The sequence below is a fragment of the Pleurodeles waltl genome, chromosome 10 (assembly GCF_031143425.1).
Source record: "Pleurodeles waltl isolate 20211129_DDA chromosome 10, aPleWal1.hap1.20221129, whole genome shotgun sequence".
Taxonomy (NCBI): domain Eukaryota; kingdom Metazoa; phylum Chordata; class Amphibia; order Caudata; family Salamandridae; genus Pleurodeles; species Pleurodeles waltl.
In genome coordinates, this window is record NC_090449.1 from 468,011,661 (window position 1) to 468,037,481 (window position 25,821).

Sequence of the window (25,821 nt, forward strand, 5' to 3'; positions counted from 1 at the left end):
GGGAACATGGTCCAAACCCAGCACAGGGCCTCCTGTGACTAGGGCAATTGGCCACCACTATAGACCAGCTCCAAGCGACCCTAGTTTCCTCATCCAACACCCCACCCCGGAGAGCTTGGTGGTCCAAGACTCCACTTCCTATGGTGCCTTCCCTTCCGTTCCCCCAGATAGGGAATCCGAGAGGCTGGACCAATTTGGGAAGATGTTTTCTCAGGAGGGCCCTGAGAAGGGATAAACCCTAACCCTACTAGTCATATCCGCAGAGCTGGGAGGCATGGGTGGGTATAAGGAATCTGCAGTCTGCAATTGGTGGAGAAGTGTGGCTCAATGGTTAGAGCGGCAGACCTTGATGCAGAAATCTGGCCCGGGACCAGGGTTCAATTCCCGCCTTGGTGGGTCTTGGACTCATTTTCCTCAGACCTAATAATTCTCGCATTGGTGCCTAATCTAATTCATGGGTCCCACTCTGTAACTCTGGGCAATAGCTTGCTTAATCTCCACAACGGCCCCAACAGCGCTGGAATGCCTGGCTTCACCTTGGAGGTTGCCCAGGAGTGGGCACCTCACAGGGAAAAGCCAGGAGGGGTTCCACAGCGGTATGCGTACAGCGCCTTGAGACCCTAACGGGTGAGTAGTGCGCTATACAAGTACGAAGTTTACAGTTTTTACAGCTAGATAGAGTCTTTACCAGATAATACGTTACCGAAGGTAAGTAACTTGTTCGTTATTGTTTGTGCACCCACATGTTACAGTAGGATTTCAGAGCAACTTGGACTGATGCTGCTCTAATGGAAAGGAAACAGATCCCTCTTCATTCTCACAGAGAACAGGAAATGAACTCCTGTTCTGCCCTTGACTCCCAAAAGATCTTGGAAAATCTGCAGTGGTTGGCAGTCAAGCTCTGTTTGAGATGACACATTAGTCCTCTGAAATTTTAGAAGTCAGCACACATTTGACATATTATGAGCCTGATTTAGAGTTTAGTGGACAGTTACTTCACAAACATGATTAGCATTCTATACACCTTATCAAAAATGTTGAAGAATATAATAAGCAGGCTGACTTACATACCAAAAATGTGACGCCTAAACATCAGGGTTGTCTTCCTGCTATTCATGCTTTAAATAAAAGGCCTCCTTTGCACACCGGGGAGCGCTTTGCTCCTGGACACACCAGGCTAGGCCTTTCCCTCTCATTCCCTAAAACCCCAAAGTAATTAAGTAAATATTCACAAAGCTCCTCCGGTATCCTGGTGCCTTTGCCCAAAATGATTTTGTTTCTGACGCTTAGAGCCTGATTTATATGTTAGCAGGAAGGGAACTCTCTTTTAGTGGTGACGGAGTTCCCTCCGCACCAACATAGTCGTCCCCCTACCCGATCTATATGTATCTGCCATGCCCAAACTTCTCTAATGGCTCTGAGGAGTAAGGGCTGTCAGAGAAATGTTTACATGTCCACCTGGCCAAATTAGATGAGCTGATATGTCGTCATTTTTACTTTTCTTATGGCTAGGTAAACCCGGTGGCTAGGAACTGTAAAAGCATTATAATGCTCCCTCTGTTATGGAGAAGGCTCCCACGGTGAGGGGAGTATTATATATTTATTTTACCAACAGAACATCTCGTTTCGGGACTTCTTTTTGGAAAGAAAAAACAATGACTCTCTACTACAAGGCTGTATACTGCTGACGCAGCCCTGTAGCACGGAGTAATGTGCTTTGCCAGGAACCACCCTTATGACAATTCCTGGCATTTTTATTTTATAAATGACCAGTGGCGGTTCCACTGTATGACCCCTTCCTGTTCACACATAGAATAGACCTCTGCCCAACCTATACGCACCTCACTCTCTCGCGCAGTAGGTGATCGGTTTGTGTACAGTCTGACTAGAATGATAGTTTAAATGGAGCGCTGCAGGGTTTAACTTGCAGTTTTTGTTAACATTCAGAAACTCACAATCCTTAATACTTTCCCTGCTAAAAAAATGTGGTGATGTGTTATTTTAAAGGTCTTAATACGTTTCTTCCTTCCATGTCATAGATTGTATATTTTATGGACCTCCATATTGCAGTGAATGATCAAATGCAGAAAGTGATCATTAGGTTTTTCAGCAAGGACTAGGGGTTACACCCAAGAAAATTTGGGGGACGTTAAGAGTTAAGACTGCATTTTCACAGCACACATTTTGGAAGACGTTCGCGAAAACTCAAAAGCTTTGCATTAAATTCTGAACTGCGAATTAACTATTCCAGTATTTCATAGTTGTTACAGTACATGGGAAAAGAAACAAATAATGCACATGCTAAGGAAAAGCGTGCACACTAAAATATTATAGGTTCACGCAGGAAAATGCATTCGCAGCGCAGAAGAAGTAGTGCCTATTTGATACAATGTACCTAAATGGAAAGAACATGATTCTAGCATTGTACCCCACTTACTGTTTTGCGCTGAGATCCCAGTATTGAGGCCTTGACAGATTTTTCGTACCGTATATATATTTTGCACTGCCACAGGCCCAGCTCACCCACTACTGAGGCTTTCACATAGCTCCTACAATTCACCAGTACCATCTGGTGAACTTTGAAATTGGTGTTGACTGAACATCTGCTTTAAATTTGCACCACCGGGGAACAGTTTGAAAACAAACAGTGCACGAAGGTGTATTTTATCGAACTCTTTTCATATAAATTGTCTAAAAAGCAAAAGGCTTGAACGGGCACTCCTGAAATATTTCCATGCTTTCATGGCGTGCCAGGGGAGCTTGATCCTCCCCAGTAGTGTTTGAAATTCAACCTTAAATAAACAGTAGCGAACAGGGTTTTTTGAGTTTTCCTTAAAAAATGCTGAAATGCCTTGGGTAGTTCAAGCAGTTTAAACCATTCCGGCTATGCCATGTCACCTACTACATGGACTCGCATTTTTCTGTGTGTATATGCTATCATTCCTTTTACAATCCACATTCCTTCATCGTCCCATTCTGCATCGGCCCCATTTGTAGTCATATGTTGGTTATCCACTTGAAATGACAGCCATAGAACAAAATGCCCTGTAGCAGTTGTACACAATGTAATCCCCTACAGCAATGTAACCTGTTTATACTTACGTGTCTCTTACGCTTCCGTTATTTTTGCCACTGCGCTCTTGTTGTGACTTCGCTATGCTTCAACGCTATACCATGTTCTTCAAAGATGTAACCCCAGTCACATTCAGAATATGATTGACACTATAAGACCTGCAACTGAGCCAATCACAATTTGACGATTGCATGGCGATGGGCTGTGTTGCCGTCTCGAACCTGCCAAAACAGTCAGTCTGGGAGAGTGAGAGCAGGGTAATGGTTTCATACGTTTGACGACCGGTTGCCACTACCCATTCGTAGATGAAGCAGTCCTCAAACTGGGGGAATGACATGAAGTGCTTTTAACGCTGGCTTTCACGTAAGTAAATTTTAGGCTCTCACTTGTTCTGAGCCAAACACTGGTATCAAAGAGAATTTTCCCACTGAAACTTTTTTGGGCGACTCATCCTGCAATAACACTTTTTATGTGAAAATTCTTCTTCTAAAAGTAGCTTTTATTGAGTATTTACCTTGGAGTATCTACTTGTTTGCATTTTTTTCAACTGCATTTTGCAGTTTTAAAATTAAACTCTCAAAATGGACTGAATCGAATTTTCTTAACTTTGCAAATCCTTATAATAAAATCCTTCACTTCCTTCAAATAAGCTTCTAACTGCATATTCCTCAACTTGTGTAGCTTGTTAATAGTAGGTAGGTGGCATTGTGTCGGCTCTGCATTTGGTCCGCTCGATGGAAGTGATGTTGGGCCTGTCCATAGCAGCCACCTCCACATGTTGACGACAGCTTCTTCTTACCTTGCCTCCCAGCGCATACCCGAAGCTCGCTTCCTCGTTTCTGTTACATTTGACAGAGATTTTCCTAATTGTTTTCCAGTGTACAAGAGACATGTTCCTTCCGAAAACCACTGGATTTAAACCGTGCAAGGATTGCCACAAGCAGATGTCAGTGATGGACCTCCAGGAGGTTTGTTTCTGCTGGCGTAGCTTCAAGCACTTCATTTGACAAGTGTGTGAAGATGAAACCAAAGGTCACCCATGACACCAAAACCTACATCGTAGAACAACACCAGAAGAAGAAGGCCTGGTCATGGACGAAGTTGAGGGCATAGATGTGCTGTTGCTCCTGAGATCACGCTTTCAAAAGGTCATTTTAGAAGCAGTGGCATAACAAAGCTTAAGGGGCCCCCCTGCAAAGCACCCCACTCCCCCTGGACCCAGTCAGGGGCCTACCGCCCATGCATAGTGTATTAGTGCATTGTGCTGAGGGGCCCCATGGAGCTCGGGCCGGCGGGGGCCTTTGTTACGCTACTGCTTAGAAGTCCAGCAATCGGGTAAGTCAGAGAAATACAAGAGGGTCTGATCTCTTTCATCCCGCCGCTCCTGAGCCTCTGCAATACACCAGGTATCTCTAGGCTGCAAAATTGGCCTACATCCTTGAAACCAATTCTGACCCCTATTCCTATGCATCTCTATTTCCCAGGTCCAGCGGGCAGGAACAATTCAGTGAATTTAAGAAGGCCATGGGTAAATGTTTGGTACCCAACTGGATCCCTCTGGATTGCCTTCGGCCCCTAGGGATGCAAGTTAGCCTCTAGTCGGCCCAGCTTCAACAGATGCATACCCAACGAAAATAAAATTGTGCCACACAAGCTTACACCAAGGTCAGCCTGACTTTGGGCTTTGCAACAACATCTGTTGCGGTGCCACAACCATTAACACAGCCCCGACTGTTAATGTTTGTAACTGACTCTGTCAACTCCATTAGAAACCAACCAATAGTCCTTTTAAATTGTGAGGCAAACCCAGAGTGACTTGCACCTACTTCACATCCACCTTATTTCTAATCACTTTCTAATCCCCAGTCACTCCTTTAGCAATATCATAATGCTGCTAATGATAAAGACAATGCCACCAATCTCTGTGATGGTGAAAACGTATTCCTGAATTTACAGAATGCCAGTGTATACCAGTGAATAGGGCACATTGCCTGATACTGGCCTCCACTCACTCTTACTAAATGTTGCTAATTATGAACCTGCCTCCTTTGCAAATGCGATTGGAAGAGCAGTAGAAGTCTTCATCATGTTTGTAGGAGGCTGTCCTGGTTAGTGGTGGGTACCTTGGGTACGTACACCTTACACCAGGTCCAGTTATCCCTTGTTAGTGAATGTAGTAGTGTTCTAGCAGCTTAGGCTTATAGAGGTAGCTATAGCAGAGCAGCTTAGGCTGAACTAGGAGACATGAAAAGCTCATGCAATACCACTTATAGTTACACAGTACTTATACACAAGTAAAGACAATACTCAGTGTTACCAAAAAATAAAGGAATTTATTTGGGTGACACAGTACCAAAAATATCTTAGAGGCAATGCTCCTTATGGAGGTAAGTATTATACACAATATATACACTAGACACCAAAATTAGACAAGTAAATAGTCATAGACCAATGCAAACAGTGGGAAATCCTATAGAACGAAATGGGAGAAAATAGGTCTAGGGGCAACCCAAACCATATACTAAAAAAGTGGAATGTGAATCACAAAGTCCCCCCTAGACAAGTGTAGTGTGTGCAGAATTGCTGGGAGAGTAAGAATACAGTAAAGGTAAGTAAATTACCCCACCCCAGAGCCCAGAAAAGCAGGAGTGAAGTACTGCAAGTTTCCTTAGGACACACTACACCTCGTTTTTGGGATTTTGCAGCCAAGCCTGCAAAGAACAACTGCTGGATTATTGGACCTGAAGACCTGCAAACGAAGTGGAACAAGTCCAGAAGTCAAAAGAAGTTCCAGGAAGGACAGGAGCCCCTGCCAACCCAGAAGAGGGTTCAAAAGAAGAGTCCCCAGTTAGTAGAAGACTGCAGACATGCACCCTAGAAAGATGCCAGCGGGTTCCTGAAGAATGCAAAAGATGTCCCACGGCATGAAGATCGTTGCAGACGAGATTTTTGTGTTTTCAATCAATTAAAAAATAATAATATGGTAGTCAGTAAAGAAGCTGACAAAGGTGGGAATATTGTGATTCTCAACAAAAACGACTATTTACACGAAATGCACTTAAGGATACCACATGTTATAAAAAACTTTCTACAAATCCTACATGAGAGATCCAAAAGAAATTGAAGAGCCTGTTAGACTATTGGCATTCCAAACAAATTATTTCATCTGAAAAAGAAACTTTCTTTTCATCCAAAATCCAACTATTCCTACCTTATATGTACTCCCGAAAATACACAAAGGAGGTAACCCCCCCAAAGGCAGACCAATTATTTCAGGAATCAACTCGATCTGTTATAACCTGGGAACCCTCAACGACATTGAACTACAACCCTTCATGCAAAATTTACCTTCCTTTATTAGAGACACCAAACATATATTTCAAAAACTGCAGAACATTGATTGGCAGTCAGACTACATACTTGCTACTATAGATGTTGTTAGTTTATACACCTCTATCAGGAATCATGATGGGATCGAAGCACTTAGCAGCTGCCTGTCCACAAGATCTGCTCACCACACTGAAAGAAATAAGATGATTCTGTCTTCAAAATAACTTTTTTCTTTTTGAAGGGCAATTTTATCTCCAGCTTCAAGGCACGGCAATGGGAGCAAAATTTGCGCCGCCTTATGCATACATCCTTATGGGAGCCATAGAAAGATTCTGGCTCTGGAATGATTACTTTGAACAATTTTCCCAATACATTATCACTACATTGAGAATTTTTCTCTCCAAAACATATAACTTCTGTGGGTTCTCATTCTCAACTAGTTCAGGACTTCTACTCTCTAAAGGGGGAATCTGGTCCAGACCACCTATTTGTGTTCCCACCATCGAATTTTTCATCACCTATAGGGCATTTACACAGGAAGGAAATTTGGACCTTCGTTTTTTCAAGGTTAAATACTGTGTACCTATCTTCCTGTAAAGCCGCAGGATATAACTTAACAATTACTGAAAACACAATTTCTTCCCTGGCAAACACAATGGCAAACAAAGCAAATAAACGAGAATTACGTAACTCTAAGCTGGATCAAGTCTTTAGTACCTCAGGTGCTGGCATAAAACGACCTAACTCCACTAACCCACTGTCAGCAAAAAGTACTTTTCTAGTTTTGGAACGAGCTGTAAAAAAGGAAACTTCAAAGTGGTGGGAAGCAGCTTCAATAAAAAAGTATTTGAAACATGATCTGATACCACATGGTCTAAGAATTCCGATCTTCCCCCGTCAGATACCACGTCCCAGGAAAGACTCCTACAATGGGAAGCCAACTTACAGACGGGCTCTAACAATAGGATACGACAACTAATAGATATTGCTCAGGAGGGGTATCAGAAATTCCGTCAGAAGGTAGATATGCTCAACAAACGAATTGAGGAAGCCAACTAGGGAGACATCTCAGTAAAAAATTATGAAATACTAAATAATATCATAGACCATTATGAAGCAGAGATTATTCAGAGAAAAAATAGAAAATTCAGATGTGACCTCATAGACTACCAACTAGGAAGAGTCTATACCTTTGGAAAACAATATGATAACATAAAGGATCCTAACCCAACCACAGAATCACCCAGTTACTCAGAAACCTTACCCTCCTCAGATGTCGAATCATCAGAAGAAAGGGAAAAACGTCAATCCAGCAAACCCACAGTAAATTTTTTCAAGGAAGTCAGAAGACATCGCCTAGGCACAATATTAGACAATCGCACAAGACCACCTGGCACCATAACGGAAGAACCAAAATTGACAGGTATACAGACAAGAGCCCGAAGCAAGGAAGTGAGACATTGAGATCAGGAAAATAACTAATTGTCAATCTATCTGACTTAAACTTATCATCTACTCAAGTTGAAGTTCTAAACAGGGGTTTATCTTTTTGTCCAACCAACCATTGGGATCTAGTACGAACAAAGATTGACCTTTTCAAGTTTACTCTGAAACTTAAATCATTTTTTTCCACTTCAGTACCCAAACCTGCCTCATACTAACCATCTCAGCTTTCAAGTGATCTTACTGCCAAAGATCTAGAAGCAATATACTTATTAAGTAACCTTTCCAACGTCAAAGAACAAGATCTATCTATGACTGAAATAGCCCAAGAACTGGATATTGAGACCACCTCATACCAACCCTTTGGACTCCCTATTAAATCAACCTTTAATCCAGTCTTGCCTGCAGGCAATTCAATCGACCTTTTTTTCACAGCTGTGACCCAAGATCTCGACAGGAATATAGAAAATATATCAAGAAACAACAATACCTGCCATCCAACATCAGTATTAAACATAATACATCAACCAATCAATTAAAAAATAACAATGTAGTAGTCATTAAAGAAGCTGACAAAGGTAGGAATATCGTGATTTTCAATAAAAACAACTATTTACACGAAATCCACAGACAACTTAAGAATACTACATGTTATAAAAAACTTTCTACAAATCCTACACAAGAGATCCAAAAGAAATTGAAGAACCTGTTAGACTATTGGCATTCCAAACAAATTATTTCATCTGAAGAAATAAACTTTCTTATCATACAAAATCCAACTATTCCTACCTTATATGTACTCCCGAAAATACACAAAGGAGGTAACGCCCCCAAAGGCAGACCAATTATCTCAGGAATCAACTCGATCTGTCATAACCTGGTAATCCTCATTGACATTGAACTACAACCCTTCATGCAAAATTGACCTTCCTTTATTAGAGACACCAAAGATATAAATAAAAAACTGCAGAACATTGATTGGCAGCCAGACTACATACTTGTTACTATAGATGTTGTTAGTTTATACACCTCTCTCAGGCATCATGATGGGATCGAAGCACTTAGCAGCTGCCTGTCCACAAGATCGGCTCACCACACTGAAAGAAATAAGATGGTAATAGAAATGATTACGTTCTGTCTTCAAAATAACTTTTTTCTTTTTGAAGGACAATTTTATCTCCAGATTCAAGGCATGGCAATGGGAGCATAATTTGCACCGCCGTATGCATGCATCCTTATTGGAGCCATAGAAAGATTCTGGCTCTGGAATGATTACTCTGAACAATTTTCCCAATACATTATGACTGCATTAAGAATTTTTCTCTCCAAAAACATATAACTTCTGTGGGTTCTCATTCTCAACTAGTTCAAGATTTCGTGTTGGAAGGCACCAACAAGCCTTGGCTACAACAAAAGTGTGTTTTTCATCAAAATGGTGCTGGATGGACCCAGGAGTGACCTGGGGGCCTCAACCCTGTGTGAGGAGGAAGAGGGGGCTCTCAGCACTTTAGAGAGCCCTCTGGATGCCAGTCAGCACCCCCAGAAGCCGCAGGATCCGGGTTCAAAGAAAGTGCAAAACGCGGTCAATGCAGCACAACAAAAGAAGGTCCCATACCGCCGGAGAACAACTCACCGAGTTGAGCGTCCCAGGGTGGAGTGCTTGGGAGTTGGGCCAGGCTGTGCACGAAGGGATTTTGCAAAGAGTGCACAGAGGCCTCAGGAGGCGAAGAAGACACAATACACAGGGGTACTGTTGTTCTTTCGGAAGGCAAGGTCTTACCTCCTCCAAATTGCATCAGCAGGACCTCAGGACAGTGTATGTCGTTGATGACCACCCTCTGTGTCCTTAGGAGCACGCTTGTCGCCGTGAGAGGAGTCCCAGGAAACCGGTCATCGCCTTGGAAGGTGTCTGCTTGGAGCAGGGGAGTGATTCCATCACTCCACAGGAGATTTCCTTGGTTCTTCTGGTGCAGTATGAAGACGTGGAGTCCCCAGAGCATGCACAACATGGAAACTGTTGCAGTTGCTGACTTGGAGCTGAGGTTGCTGAAGAAAAGCGTCTCTTGTAGACACTTTGTTGCAGTTACAGCGTGTCTTGGAGCAGGCTGCGGTTGATCTGAGGTCAGGGGATGAAGTAGTAGTTGCAGAGGATTCCTGAAGGAAACTTACAAGCAGAATCTCAAGAGAACCCACAGGAGAAATCCTAAATAGCCCTGAGAGAGGGAATGGCCACCTTATCAGGTATGCACCTATCAGGAGGGCTCTCTGACGTCACCTGCAGGCACTGGTTACTCAGAGCCCTCCAGAGTGCCCCCACACCTTGCAAGGCAAGATGCCTGAAGTCTGGGACACACTGGAGGAGCTCTGGGCACCACCCCTGGGGTGCTGCTGGACAGGGGAATGGTCACTTCCCTTTCCTTTGTCCAGTTTCCCGCCAGAGAAGGGGATCCCATCTTTGCCCTTCAAAGCATTTCCTTGGGCTGGGGGAGGCTACCCCTCCCCAGCCTGTAACACCTATTTCCAAAAGGAGTGGGTGCAACACCCTGCTCTCAGCGGAAATGCTTTGTTCTGCCTTCCTGGGACTGGGCTACCCAGACCCCAGGAGGGTAGAACCCTGTCTGGGAGGTGGCAGCAGCTGTATCTGCAGTGCAAGCCTCAGAGAGCTGGTTTGGCAGTACTGGAGGTCCATGGTGGAGCCCCCAGGATGCATGGAATTGGCTCCCCAATACCAGATTTGGAATTGGGGGGGGGGAAATTCCATTATCTTAGACACGTTACATGGCCATATTCGGAGTTACCATTGTGAAGCTACATATAGGTATAAACCTATATGTAGTGCACATGTGCAATGGCGTCCGAAAACTCACTAAGTCCTGGGAAATGGCCCTGAAATATGTGGGGGCACCTTTGCTAGTGCAAGGGTCCCTCACACTTCGAAACTTTGCACCTAACCTTCAGCAAGTGAAGGTTAGACATATAAGTGACTTATAAGTTACTTAAGTGCAGTGAAAATTGCCGTGTGTACTATTTTACGCAGGCTGCAGTGGCAGTCCTGTGTAAGGGTTTGTCTGAGCTCCCTATGGGTGGTAAAAGAAATGCTGCAGCCCATAGATCTCCCGGAACCCCAGTGCCCTGGGTACCTAGGTACCATATACTAGGGACTTATAAGGGGGGTCCAGTATGCCAATTGAAATTGGTAAATGAAGTCACTGGCCTACAGTGACAAATTAAAAAGCAGAGAGAGCATAAGCACTGAGGTTCTGGTTAGCAGAGCCTCAGTGATACAGTTAGGCACTACACAGGCCTTCACATTAGGCCACACACTATGAGCCCTGGGGTCCTGACCAGCAGGATCCCAGTGAGACAGCCAAATACATACTGACACAACACCCTTTGTACTGTCTCATTTTGCAGGAGCCCCCCTGATTGATAGTGTGGGTCATACCTACAGCGTCACCAGCCCTTATCCCCTTTGGCTAGGGAGACAAACTCGGGATAACGATGTCAGGTCTCAGCCCCAGTTTTTTTCCACACTCTGAATTTCTTTGTTTAAGGCCCCTACACCAGAGATAAGGAACGAAATGATTGATGTGCTTTCGCAAGGCCCTTTTTGATTGCAAGGCCATTAAGACATGAAGATTTCTGTTTACCCATTGTACAGACTTGACGATGAAAGAGGGGTGGCCCAGTTCACCCTCTTCCGGGCTGTGAGGGGTACAGACGGCCTGCTCTTTGTGTCTCGTGCACCAGGAAGCAGACATCGCTAAGTAGCACAATGTTGGTGATTCCTTCCTCCTTCCCCCAGCAGGTTCAAAGCAAAGCAGGTCTCCTTGGACTCACAGGTCCATTGCAGCAAGCAGGCAGAATGTGCTTTCAGGCGGGGAGCAGACGTCTCTATGTAGCGCGATGTTGGTGAGCCCCTCCTCCTTCCCCCAGCTGGCTGAAAGGGCCAGATGTATCAATCATTTTTGCGATCTCAAGTGGCCGTTTGTGATCGCAAAAATACATTTTAGTATGTATCAAGTCCAATTTGCGATTCGGTAACTTGTTACAATGGGCTAGATGTACCAAAGGGTTTTATCCATTCTGTGTCTATGGGAAAATGTGTTTGTACATATGGCCCCAAATCGCAAATTAGACTTGCGACTACATATCGATTCTGTATTAGGAAAGGGCGTGTCAAGGGCGTCTCTTCCTAATAACGAATGGCAGAGGTATGTTGGAATGTTTTGTGACCCAAATGTGGGAACCCGTGCGCTTTGTAAATGCTTACGAAAACATTTTTTAAGAGCAGGCAGTGGTCCCACGGACCACTGCCTACTCTTAAAAAATGAAAAGGAAACTTTTCATTTTTCTTTTTTAAACGCATCCTGTTTTCCTTTAAGGAAAACGGGCAGCATTTTTAAAAAAAAAGATTGCTTTATTGAAAAGCAATCACAGACATGGTGGTCTGCTGAGCCCAGCAACCCACCATCCCTTTGATAGTAGCCATTCTCAATGGGTCGCAAATTTGCGACCTACCACATGAATATTAATGAGGTAGGTCAATTTGCAAGCCCTTGCAAATCACTATATGAAACTCATGGAGTTTCATACATTCCAATAGTGATTACTTAATTGCGATTTGCAGAAAATCGTAATTTGGTAATCGCTATTGGTAAGAATGATATATCTGGCCCAAAATACGGCAAGTCTCCTGGGACTCATAGTTCCTTTCCAGCAGGCCGGCAGAATGCTATTTCAGCAGGGAGCAGATGGCGCTAAGTGGTGTAATGTTGGTGAGCCCTTCCTTCAGCAGGTTCAAAGCACGACAAGTCTCCTAGGACTCATAGTCCCTGTGCAGCAGGCAGGCAGAATGCCTCGCACAGCGGGGAGATGACGGCTGTATGAACATCGATGTTGGTGAGCCTCTTCTCCTTCCCCCAGCAGGCTCAAAACACAGTAAGTCCCCTGGGACTCATAGTCCCTTTACAATAGGCAGGCAGGATGTCCTGCACAGCGGGTAGCCGATGGTGCTACATAGTGCAATGTTGGTGAGCCCCATCTCCTTCAATCAGCAGGCTCAAAGAACAGCTTAGTCATTCCACAGACCCACAGTATGGTGAAGCACTGCTTTGGTATCTGTTCAGAAGGTGAGTAATATGCAGTTAGAAGTATCTATCAAAATAAAGTTACTTACCTTTGGTAATTGTTTTTTCTGGTAGATATTATATCTAGCTGTAGACTCACAGATCCACCCTCCTCCCCATTCTGTGGAATGGACCTATTTAGCTAACATTAAAAATATCCCAAATTATAGATTGCACCCTGGCACAAACTGATTTGTTAGGGCTCTGTGTCCAGTGGTACATGCTGAGTCGGAAAGAAACTTACATCAACACATGGAGGTGGTGGCTATGTGGTGTCCCGACATGGTGGCACATGACTCCACCTACTATCGCTCAAGGAAGTAGCTATGAGAATCTTTCAGATCCATTCTGGTGCATGGGGATATTCACAAAGTCAAAAAGTGAGGAGTCTGTGTTAGAGTATCCACCACAAAACAGCATCAATTAAAGTAATTTTTTCCTCCATCGCCCTGTCTGTTTTTGTGTTGTCAAGGCTGACAGTAAATTAATAGTTTTAAAAAATGATTTCAGTAAGTGAAAGATTTTAAAAAGCGCAGAAAACTTGATTTTTTCTAATAAAAGGTTGAACGCTGTTGTTTAGTATATGTTAATGGATGGTGTATAAATGAGTATCATTTGTACAAAGTACCTTTGATGTCAGTTGTGACTGAGTTGTTTTGGAGTCGCATATCTCTCTCTATTGTGCTCTAATCTATTTCACGGTTTTGCACTCAGTGTGTCCGTATGGTGAGCGGTGGCGGAGGTCCTCATCTGAGCCTGAGCCCTGTGAACGCACCTGCAAAGAGGTATATGAAGATCCCCAAAGAAACTGCAGTTTGGGTGAAGAGCAGGGCTGTGTCTGTGAAGCAGGAAAGTACAGGAACAGCAGCGGACACTGTGTCACTGCAGCACACTGTGAGTGTGTTGATGGTGAACACATTTATCTGGTAAGTCTTAAATTCAATTTTGTTTTTGTAGATTTTTCTTCCTGTAGGATTTGTTGTGTTTTGTTGTGACACTCCTGTTTTGTTTTTGTAGCATTTCTTTTTGTTCTTATGACATGAAGTCACTTCTAATACATTTATGTACAAATTTGCTCAAGTGGTTAAGTGTAAGACAACAAGGTATACAAGTGAAAATATAAGACTATACTACTTAATGTAAATTCTAGGAATTGAGGTTTGATTAAAGTAGTCTCTTTGCCTAAGGTAACTATACCTTGCACAGTTTTCTCACTAGAAATTGTAGTGCAAATATTGCAGTGATATTGTCTATGATGTTATGAGTGATGTAATATATGGGGTAGTTAGCAGTGCATGGCAAGAGCATGTGGTTATAGTTACCTTAGTGCACAAGTTATATTTACTTAAAATAACAAACCATAACAGATGAATTTCCATGGTTTTGTTCGAGTAAATTCCGAACCTATCTATAACGTCCGTGTAACATTTGTTTTTTAAGTGAATGGCTCTATTTTTTAAATTATATTTCCTAACTATAACACCCCTGTATCCTTTGATTTTTGCAGTAAATTGCTGTGGTTTTTAACGTTAAGTAATTTTAATTACATTACGTTAACCCACCCACCAGCACACATGGTCTTCTGCCGTATTTGGTGGGGGGTTGGTTGCAGGGCTTGCAGCTAACTCCCTATAACCACCCAACCCCCACCACTCTTGAAGTGCTTCTTTGTTTGTTGGAGATGTAATCATACTCCTGTACATCAAAAACTTGACTCCAAAATCGGAGTAAAGCGCTCAGGGGGTCCTTTTAGTATGCTGTGCATCATCCTGGGAAAATGGTGGGATGATGTTGCATGCCACTAATCTACATGGGGTGAGGACAAAAAGGCAGGGCTTCTTGGTGATTTTACGTACTGAGTTTTTAAAAGGTAGAACACGATCTTTGGTCTCAGGAGCAGATGACAAGAAAGGACCCACTCATCACAGTCACTACACAAGATATTATGCTAAAAAAAGGAAGGATGCAAACACCTCCATCAAGATTTACAGACACATTTTCAAGGTGGAAATGCAGAGAAAAAACACTTGCTTTGCCTTGGCCATGAAGAAGAAATTAGAATGATTAGTCCTTCACAGATATGAAGCTTCAACTTAGGCACCTGCTTTGCTAATATCTGGAAATGCTCACAGTTGAGTTTTAATTTCTGTGAAATGAGTACTGTGCCGGAACAAATCCTGCCCTGATTATTTATCCAAGAAGAGACCACAGTTTTGTGCTGCTTGTCTACCCAACAGGAGTACTTCCTACTGGCTAATTAGCAAGTGCTACCTTGTTAGTCAAATGTATAGTGCATCTCCTATACTACAGCTACGTAAACGATGCCGAGGTATGCCTCCATTGACCTTGTGGGATTGTAACTTTTCCAATATGATTGTTCCTCGAGTGTCTTCATCAGATAACTTTTCAAGGTGGAACTGCAGTAACAACACACTTGAATGATTTGTACTTTACATAAGTAAGTGCTTCTTTATTTTGTGCAGATGTGATCATATCCCTCTGCATCAAGAACGGGTCTCCAGAAATGGAGGGAAATGCCCTCTATGGGGCCCTGTAGTAGAGTAAGTTCTCCATCATCCTGGAAAAAGAGTGGCAAGATGTTGCATACCACTAATGTATATCAGGGAGGACAAACGTGTAGGGCTTATAGGCCATTTTACATACTTGTAGTTTTTAAAAGGGAGAACACAATCTCTGGCCTCAGAAGTAGATGACAAGAAAGAACGCACTCTGCACAGTCAATTCATGAGATATTGTGCTTGAAAAAAGCAAGGATGCAGACACCTACAGCAAGGTTTACAGAAAACTTTTCAGGGTGGAAATGCAGAGAAAAAAATACTTGCTTTGTTTTGACCATGCACAAGAAATTAGGATTATTAGTACTGCATAAAAGTAAAGCCTCAATTTGGGAACCTGCTTTGTTTATATCTGTATGCGCTTCCTGTTGAGGTTTAAGTTTTGGAAATGAGCTTCATGCCAGAATTAATCCTGCCTTGCATATTTATCTATGATAAATATGCACGGTAGGAATAATTCATTTTTCCATATACAGCAAGACCGCGTGGGGATCCACAATGCCCCAATGGTCACAGCTTGCTCCCCACCTCCTGCAGGCTCTGACATTGCTCCTGCATGCAGAAAGCTGTTAGAAATGCAGCTCCCAGCGTGCTGGAGCAATACTTTCATCTGTTTCCTTGCCTGCATGTGTGCGGGCAGGGAAAGAGATGAAAACTCTGCTTCCAGCAAGAGGGAACATTTTGACAGCTCCTGCTTGCTGGAAAGCAGAGTGTTTGCTTTTGCTTGGTGGAAGCTGTCTCAAGCAAATGCAAACTGCTATCTCTTGAGAGTGTGCACCTTGGGAGATAGCAGGAGCCAGCCCTGGCGGTGACATTCTCCAGGACGCGGTCCCATCCCTTCTGTAAAAAATGTAAAAGGCCCAGGGGAAGTAGTGGTCCCCGGGGTGTGGGGAGTCCGTGCAGCATGCTCAATAATTTTCTATTTTCTCTGGGGAGGTGGTTGCCCCTGGGGCTTCATACAGCCCCAGGAGGGGGGCCATGCAGCCCCCTCCTTTGTATAAAAAAGCCTTACGGATGTGGTGGTCCCAGGGGCGGGGTCTGCACATCCCCCCCCCAGATGTTTATTTTATATGTAAGCCTGGGGAGGTGGTGGTACTCTTGGCATAAAAAAGCCATTGGAGAGGGACCCCAAGCGCCCACTCCATTAAAAAAAAAAAAATTGGCCATGCCCCCAGGACCTGGTCCACCCAGGGGCTTCTTAAAAATAAGTGCAGGAGACCGAGAATGTTTGTATTTTTTTTTTCAAAGTCATGGCAAAATTTGCAAATATTTGCGGTTTCCACCATGAATTGTTTAAAAATGTCTTTATTGCCATGGTCCGGGGGACTCCAAAACCAAGTTTAGAGGGTTAGATTATTCGTACCCTGCCCCCTTTTCTTTTCTTTTTTTTTTTCGTTGGGACTCGGCTGAAGCCGAGACCTAATATAGGTGCTAATACTTCCTGTTTGAAGTGTTGGCAGCCAAACAGATCTCTACACGAGATCGGGAGTATTTGTGAAGTCGTCTGGACCCTATATATATAAATTTGGGTTTCCTTTAATTTCTAGAAAACTACTGAACAGATTTACACCAAATAACATAAAGAGCGCTTTCTGGACCAAGAGCTAACTTTCTGCCAAATTTGGTGTAATTCAGTCCAGCGTTTCTAAAATCTCCATGGGAATTACCAAGGGAAACACACTTCTTTTGGCCCCCGTTTTTCTCCACCCCTGCTTCACAGATCGCCCCGATACTTTCCATGTACAAACAAGAGCCTAGAGGACTCTTTTTTTGGAACATTTCAGGAAGATTTGTCAAATGACACCAAAGAGCTAGCCAAGTCAAAAAATGATTTCTCTGTGGAAACTAGGTCCTAACCATATCTATCTAATAGCGACCACCAGTAGGTAAAAAACAAATATATATATATATATATATATAACTACATATGTGTGTGTGTGGCTGAAGGAGACCGACCCCCTTACAATACTGCGTACAAAAGAAGCCACTGCACTCCAAGATCTCTAAATATTCACATTCATTCCAAGATTAGAGCGGCAAACATCAACACATTTCAACTCCCCTGAGTCTTGATCACAGTTAGTGAGTCCCTTGTTATTACTATATATATATATATATTTATATATATATATATATATACATATATATATATATATATATATGTTCACTAAAAAAGACAAAGAATTAAAGAATGCGGGGCTGTTAGTTAGGCTTAGATTTTACACATACCAAACTGCAGAAATTCAGCAGTTATAGTTATCTGAAATAACTATAATTTACTCCTCTGCAATGCACTGCTTATGACCTTACATATTACAGCACTGATGACATGATTAGTGACATCACTGATGAAGTCATGGATGACCTCTCAGATGACCACTGATGACATCATTCAGTGATTGTGAGTGTTTTATAAACGTTTATGCGTGTTCACACATATATGCTAAGGTACTTTAAAAGTCAAATGAGTATACTTTGTGTACTAATAATGAGTGCTACTATTTCTAACATATAACAGATTTTACATGGACAAAACCATGGAAATGCAACAGTTATAGTTATACTTATCTCAAGAAGCTATAATTTGTGCTCTAGGGTAACTATAACTTGTGCCCTCGCCATGCAGTGCTGCTTAAAGCACACATTACATCAGAAATTACATCTTGTATAGCATCCCTCTAACCTTTGGTGTTTTAGTAAAAAATATATGTATATATATGTGTATATATATATATATATATATATATATATATATATATATATATATATATATATATACGGTGTTTATACTTACCTATGAAATACTTACATTTTCGTTGTAAAGACGTGGTCAAGGTAAATATGTAGTAAAAGTTTGCATGGTAAAGGCATGGGTGGCCAAGGCATTTGTGTGGTAATTGTTGCATTGTAAAGGCATGCGTGGTAATGGCATACGTTGTCCCATCATGCAGCAAACTAATACACATTCTAGTGGTCGGACTGAATTGAATCATCTAAATGGTAAATAATCTTCCTGTCAAGAGCCAGACTGACATTTTACATCTAGGAAGGCCTTTTAAGGTGCTAATTATCCATATAACAAGTATATTGTACTTATAGGAACAAGCTCAGACCAGAGGTTTCAAGCCCAGTTGATGGAAGTTCCCCTGTTGTTAACTGGCAAGTGATCCTGCCTCTGATGTATTAGTAGCAGAGAGTTGAGCTCTTGATAGAAAATGAAGGTGTGAGCCATCTTGTAAAGTGCAACAGTGTGAAACTGAAGCAAACAGATTCCCTTGGGATTTGGCACATGCCACACTAGTAATAGGGGTATAAGCCAGTGTAGAAAAAAGCTACTGTTGCTGCTTTAAAAAACAGGAAAATATAGGCTAATTAACAGGCTCAGACAGGAATAGAATTTCGTTTTGAACACAAAACTGTAACAGACAAAACCCTATATTCCTGGAAAGAGACAGAAGGGCTAATTGCATTGTCACCGATTTGTTTCTTGGAGTAAACTTGCCTATCTGATCAGTTTTACTGATTTTGACCTAGGCACTGGGAGTACTCTTTCATCTGTTAAAGCATTGCCTGTCTGATGTTTGAGCCCCAATTGTTTTCCAACCCAATGTACTGGGAACAAATGAAGTAAGAACAACTGCATAGGGGGGCTCTTTAATGTAAGTCTATAGTCTGGGTATTACGAAGCCTACCTATCTTAGTACGGAAGGAGAGAATGATAGCAAATCACTCCCAAAGTTATGTGCCAGGACATTGTCTTAAGATAACAAATCTGAGATAAATTAATTTGTTTGGGATTGCCTGCACATTGGTGGTCTTTTGTGGGATATAAGATCGGCAAATGCAAAAAAATCTACAAGAGCCCAAGTATTACGCTTCAGGTCATTGAGAATGCCCTGCCTGAAGCTCCTGACAGATCTGGAGGACAGTACATCATTGTCAGTTGCTGCATTTTACCTTTTTCAACTCAGGTAAAAATAAAAACCACAAACACTTTTCACTGTAAGTTGTTTAAAGCACTAAACAAGGCTGGACAGTCCTATCTGTCCACAGTATGCAGTTAGCACCTGCTGAAGAACTTGGAATAATATGAGATTTTGCACAAACATTATTGACATCAGAAAGCTATCCACTTTATGGCATGACCCTGCACCCTGTCGTAGACAAAGAGACACATCTTTGCCTGCTGGGACCTTTTAAGGGTTCTTCATAATTGTTCACAGTGATCTCAAGAGACTTTCTGGATTCAGTCAGTATTTAATCATCACATGAAGTGACTGAGTTCCATAAGCACTTCTAAATATTTACATAGGTTTAATCATCCAAGCGAACCCTGATATATTGTTCTCATGGATGGACTTGCAAGTTTGTCTATCTAGGCATTGCCATTTTACATGTAGAGGGTTTCCTCACATTTCTCTAGAATAACAGTAGTTTTCTTAAAATTTTGTTTTAATGGTTTTGCCCAATCACTTAAACCAAAACATGTTGAAGATATGTGTCACAGATTCTTTGAAGGCATATTTCTCTAGTTATTTGAGTAAGCGAATGCTTCTTTAACTATTGAGAACTTTGTTTGGACATTTCAGCATTAATTCTATTGAATGTGCTTCATTTTGAGTTGTTGATCCTCGCCCTCCACTTCTCAAGCAACTTTCTGGTAACAGTCTGGATTGGCCAATGCTACAATTCTGGATTAAACAGATCCTTAGTAGGCCTGTGTGAGACCACCCCCACCACTCATCAAGGGTATTATGATAGCTCTGCCATAGCATGCATGTAATCTTAGGCCAAAAACCCCACCCAACTACACCAGTGTTTCAAAACCTTTATAGATAGAAAAAACTATTAAGGCAGGGAAGAGAGACGTGGGATTGATCTATCAGCAAGCCTAAACTGGATTAGAAACACTGGCATTTTTGAACTGGGGGTTGCATTTTCTAAAGGAAGCAAGAGAAGAATGTACTGCACCAGGACAAGAAGACATTGACTAGGAACAGCACTTTGTGAATTGCTGTTCAACTTGGCTGTTAGCAAGCTTGCAACATGGAGAAACCTTGCTGCTGTGACCTGCCTTGAAAGAGAAGTAAGTGGTACTGCTCAGTATGAAGCAGGCCTGGTCCCTTCAACGAGGACAAGAAGCTTAATCCAGCACATCATAGCTTTCTTAGTGATTACATCATCATAATGAACCACTAAAATGCCTTATTACAGTTTAATAACCAGAAAGATTAAAAACACATCTGTGTGCTACGATGGTGGATACATTTAAGGGTTGCAGGTGTGGTCATTCTGTGTTCTATTCTATTCCTGACTTTGCAGGATGCTTGATTTGTGCATTCATAGAAATATCAGGATGCACATGGCCTTCCTCTTAGCCATAAGAGTAGGGTCCTATTGGCTTCAATGTGTCACCGTGATTCTACAACCCTCATAGTCTAGATGTATCATTTTGATTTGCAATTGTATCCTTAGCCAGTCTACCAGCTCACCAGTTCCAGCTTGTGAATCATTGGGTCCATTTGTGCCCCAGGACCTAGGGACGCCAAAGTGAATGTAAATTATTTTAGCACAGCCACCTGTTATAAAAGTTATGGAATTGTTTGCCACTGAAGACCTTTGAGATAGGTGGTTTCCTTTCCAGACATTTTCCTGTGACAAAGGTAGGAACCCCAAATGTTGTCAACAAGATTGTGTCCAACAAATGAATGGTTACTGACCACTCTGGAGCAGTGGAGTGGACACAAAAACTGTTGACAAGGACAAGGTTTCTTTTAGTCTCTAATACCTGTACCCTTTTTTGGAGTTGTAGGTTTTGAGTCTGCTTTAGGTAATGGGTTTTGTCTCACTAATTTTGAGATTTCTGTTGAATATTCAACTGCAGGATCCCAAGCCAGTGAGCTATCTGTCTAGAAACCAAAATCAAGAAATAAGCTCAATCTAATGTCAAGTTGGTGTTAAAATGACCATTTACTTTGCTGATGGCATACCATACATCAAAAACCATTTGTAACATATCAGAATTAACCTTCTTTAAGCTTTTCCAAGGACATTGACACTGGACGTTCTCCAGAGGTTTCCATACATGTCTGAAGAAACCAGAGCGTTGGGCAAAAGCCACACATTGATAAATCATTATAGAATAGTCGATCACCTGGTAAAGTAAGGATTGACTTATCAATCTCATGACAATAGATATTCAAATGCAATAAAGGAGTACATTGGTTAGCCACTTGAAGGGCAATCCTATTTCTGTCTATGTGACACCAGTGGTAAATAAGACTACCAACCATTGATACTGCCCAATAACCATAAGAACTAAAGAAAAGAGCCCCTACCCCACTCAACTCACATCACTCGTGTCGCAAGGCACCATAACACATTGTCTCAAGTGCGAGAACTTATAAATGATAACATGAGCAAATATCAAACCATGATGATAAGAGAAAACTGCTTGTTTTTCATTTGTATGTGTTTTTACTGTATGTTACAATTAGATAGAGAAATGAAAGCTTTATTTTGGCATGTCTTTCCTGCTGTTCTTTCAATTAGCAATCATACTAGCAACCATTATCTTAATACCTGTGAACATTTAACTAATTTACAATGTTTCTCTTGTTACTTCCTCTAGCCAGGCATTAACTGGAAGGAGGGCTGTGAAACATGCCACTGCTTGAATGGTGTCCGTGTCTGCTCTGCAGGATGTCCACAGCTGCACTGCAATGAGGTATGGAAGCAGTGTCTACAAATAACAGAAATAAGAAAGGGTGTAACTGGGAGAAATGAGGGGTATTTCCATGTTTCCCATGCCAGAGGTATCTTTCATTTGAATCAAAATAACACAGACCTTTGAAGAGGCATTTCCTTGGACTTTTGAAGTCAGTCTTTAGTATCTGTCTGTAAATATTAGTTTTCATCTATTTTTTATTAGTTCTTATTGGACCTGGCTCTTTTTGCAGGGTTATCCCCAAACCTTTTGCCTTCCTCTTCCTAGTTTTCTGACCCTCTTTTTGTTGGCTTTAGGACTCTGAGCAATTCACCTGTAAGTCCCTTGTAAAGTGGTATACCATATACCCAGGGCCTGTAAATTAAATGCTACTATTGGGCCTATAGCACTGATTGCGCCACCAACAGAAGAAGATTGTTAAACCTGTCTCATGCCTGCCACTGCAGGGCCTGAGTACGCAGTTTTCTGCCACCTTGACTTGGCATTTCAGACTACTTGCCAAGGCCTAAAACTCCCCTTTTATTACACCTAAGTCACCCCTAAGATAAGCCATAGGTAGCCCTGTGGGTAGGGTGCTGTGTAAGTAAAAGGTAAGATGTACTTTTATGTTTTGCATGCTCTTGTAGTGACAAACAGGCTATTTCATTTTCACTACTATGAGGGATGTTCCTCCCTCAGGTTAGCATTGGGAATTTCTTAATATTCTTTTAAGTGGTAATTCCTCATTTGAATCGTCTGAATCGAGTAGCTCTGCCATGTTAGGTATGTTTGGAATGGTAGTGAGAAATCCTGCTTACTGGTGTAGTTGAATTTTACATACATTACTATTTACAAATGGCACTTTTAGAAAGTGGGAATTTCTCTTTGCTTATAACTCTGTGCTTTGCAGCCTGACCCCAATCCACATCTAGGGCTGAGTGACAGTGACATTTGGTGCATACTTTCCAGACTACTACAACATAGGAAGGGGCAAGTGTGACAGGGGATAAATCTGCATACTGATAGTCTTCCTGGATGGGAGGGGGGTGTTGTTCACACTTACATGTCAATAGGTTGTGTCTGTCAACAACAGGGCAGTGCGCGCTCTACGGGCGACTGAAATGCAAAAACCCAACACTTATGAAATAACGTAATTCATGCATTATGTTGCAATGCTGTTGTTTAACCTTTTGCACTGCATAGTTTAATCCTAAAGACTTATATTCAAGGTGCTTGTAAATACTGTTCAATTGCAATGTATTGCTGCAGGCTTTCAGAGTGTGTCAGGGTGTGGTCCCTTTCCAGGGCCTTCTAGAAGCTTTGTCTGCAGCATGACTGGGTGTGGTTTGTGGGCTGGGCCAGACTCTATATAAGGGAGCCAGCCCAGCTCCACGTGCTCATTATTCAGAGGTCCCGGTGCAGAGCAGCAGCAATTTCCTGAGCTCCTGTTCCGGAGGCTTACCTTGATCTTCCAGGCCTTGCCCTTCATAGTAATGGTGATCCTTGATCAGGGCAGTAAGACGGAGGTCAGGCTGGGCCCCCGATCCCGTTTTCGAAGGCATTCGAGTTCTTGGGCCTAATTTTTATATTGGAAAAATTTTCCTTGTGCATGTGAATGTGCTCTTGGTTTCTGGCATTTACAAGTTGATATTCGAATCTGCAAGACGTGCGATTCATTTTTGGCATTTGACTTTTGAGATTCGGGTCGGCAACAGTGTGCGCAAACATTTCTAGACATTTGCATATTGGCATTTGAATCGGCACAATGCGCAATTCATTTCCTTGCATTTAACTCTTGATACACATTGTGCGCTACCATTTCTTGGCATTTGCATGGTGGCATTCGAAATGGCAAGACGCGCGATTCATTTCCTTGCATTTCATTCTTGATACTCATTGTGCGCTACCATTTCTTGGCATTTACATGGTGGCATTCGAATCGGGAAGACGCTCGATTCATTTCCTTGCATTTAACTCTTGATATTCATTGTGCGCTACCATTTCTTGGCATTTACATGGTGGCACTCGAATCGGCAAGACGCGCGATTCATTTCCTTGCACTTAACTCTTGATACTCATTGTGCGCTACCATTTCTTGGCATTTACATGTGGCATTCGAATCAGCAAGACGTGCGATTAATTTCTTTGCATTTAACACTTGATACTCATTGTGCACAACCATTTCTTGGCATTTACATGGTAGCATTCGAATCGGCAAGATGCGCAATTCATTTCCTTGCATTTAACTCTTGATACTCATTGTGCGCAAGCATTTCTTGGCAGTTACATGGTGACATTCGAATCAGCAATACGCGCCATTCATTCCATACATTTAACTCTTGATAATTATTGTGCGCTACCATTTCTTGGCATTTACATGGTGGCATTCGAATCGGCAAGACGCGCGATTCATTTCCTTGCATTTAACTCTTGATATTCATTGTGCGCTACCATTTCTTGGCATTTACATGGTGGCACTCGAATCGGCAAGACGCGCGATTCATTTCCTTGCACTTAACTCTTGATACTCATTGTGCTCTACCATTTCTTGGCATTTACATGGTGGCATTCGAATTGGCAAGACGCGCGATTAATTTCCTTGCATTTAACACTTGATACTCATTGTGCGCAACCATTTCTTGGCATTTACATGGTGGCATTCGAATCGGCAAGATGCGCAATTCATTTCCTTGCATTTAACTCTTGATACTCATTGTGCGCAAGCATTTCTTGGCATTTACATGGTGACATTCGAATCAGCAATATGCGCGATTCATTCCGTACATTTAACTCTTGATAATTATTGTGCGCGACCATTTCTTGGCATTTACATGGTGGCATTCGAATCGGCAAGACGCGCAATTCATTTCCTTGCATTTAACTCTTGATACTCATTGTGCGCAAGCATTTCTTGGCATTTACATGGTGGCATTCGAATCAGCAAGACGCGTGATTCATTCCTTGTAATTAAAACTTTGATAATCATTGTGCACGACCATTTCTTGGCATTTACATGGTGGCATTCGAATCGGCAAGACGCGCAATTTATTCCCACATTTAAAACTTGATGTTTCAGATCGCTTGCAGTGTGCGCGATAATTTCATGGCATTTACATATTCTTGTTGAAAAAAGCAGAGTGCGCAATTCATTTTTCTGCATTTAAGACTAAGGTGGTCATTACAACCCTGGCGGTCGGTGTTAAAGCCGTGGTAAGACCGCCAACAGGCCGGCGGTAAAAAATTAGCAATTACGACCGTGGCGGAAACCGCCAACAAAGACAGTCACTTTAACACTCCGACCGCCACGGCGGTACAAACAAACAGCCTGGCGGTCACTGCCAACAGACAGGCGGGAGACAATGTACCACCCACACAATTATGACAGGCCAATCCGCCACGTTTTCCGGGGCGTATTCACCGCGGATAAAAACATGGCAGAAACAGGAATCCCGAAGGAAAAACGCTCACCTCTACACACCCCACGAGGAACGAGGACGCCATGAACCCGGAACTCCAAATTCTTCCTGTAATAGTCTTCCTGCTCCTCTACCAGGAGCACGAATG

General features: G+C 42.4%; 1 protein-coding gene across 1 annotated transcript in view; it reads left to right on the forward strand.

Annotated features, from left to right (window-relative positions):
* The window catches only part of LOC138261625 (SCO-spondin-like), a 1,514,343-nt gene that overhangs the window by 1,435,813 nt on the left and 52,709 nt on the right, over positions 1 to 25,821 (forward strand). Inside the window, exons 109-110 of the mRNA XM_069210750.1 lie at positions 13,690 to 13,901; positions 22,183 to 22,278. Coding sequence (XP_069066851.1) covers positions 13,690 to 13,901; positions 22,183 to 22,278 — 308 coding nt within the window. The remainder of the gene's footprint in view (positions 1 to 13,689; positions 13,902 to 22,182; positions 22,279 to 25,821) is intronic.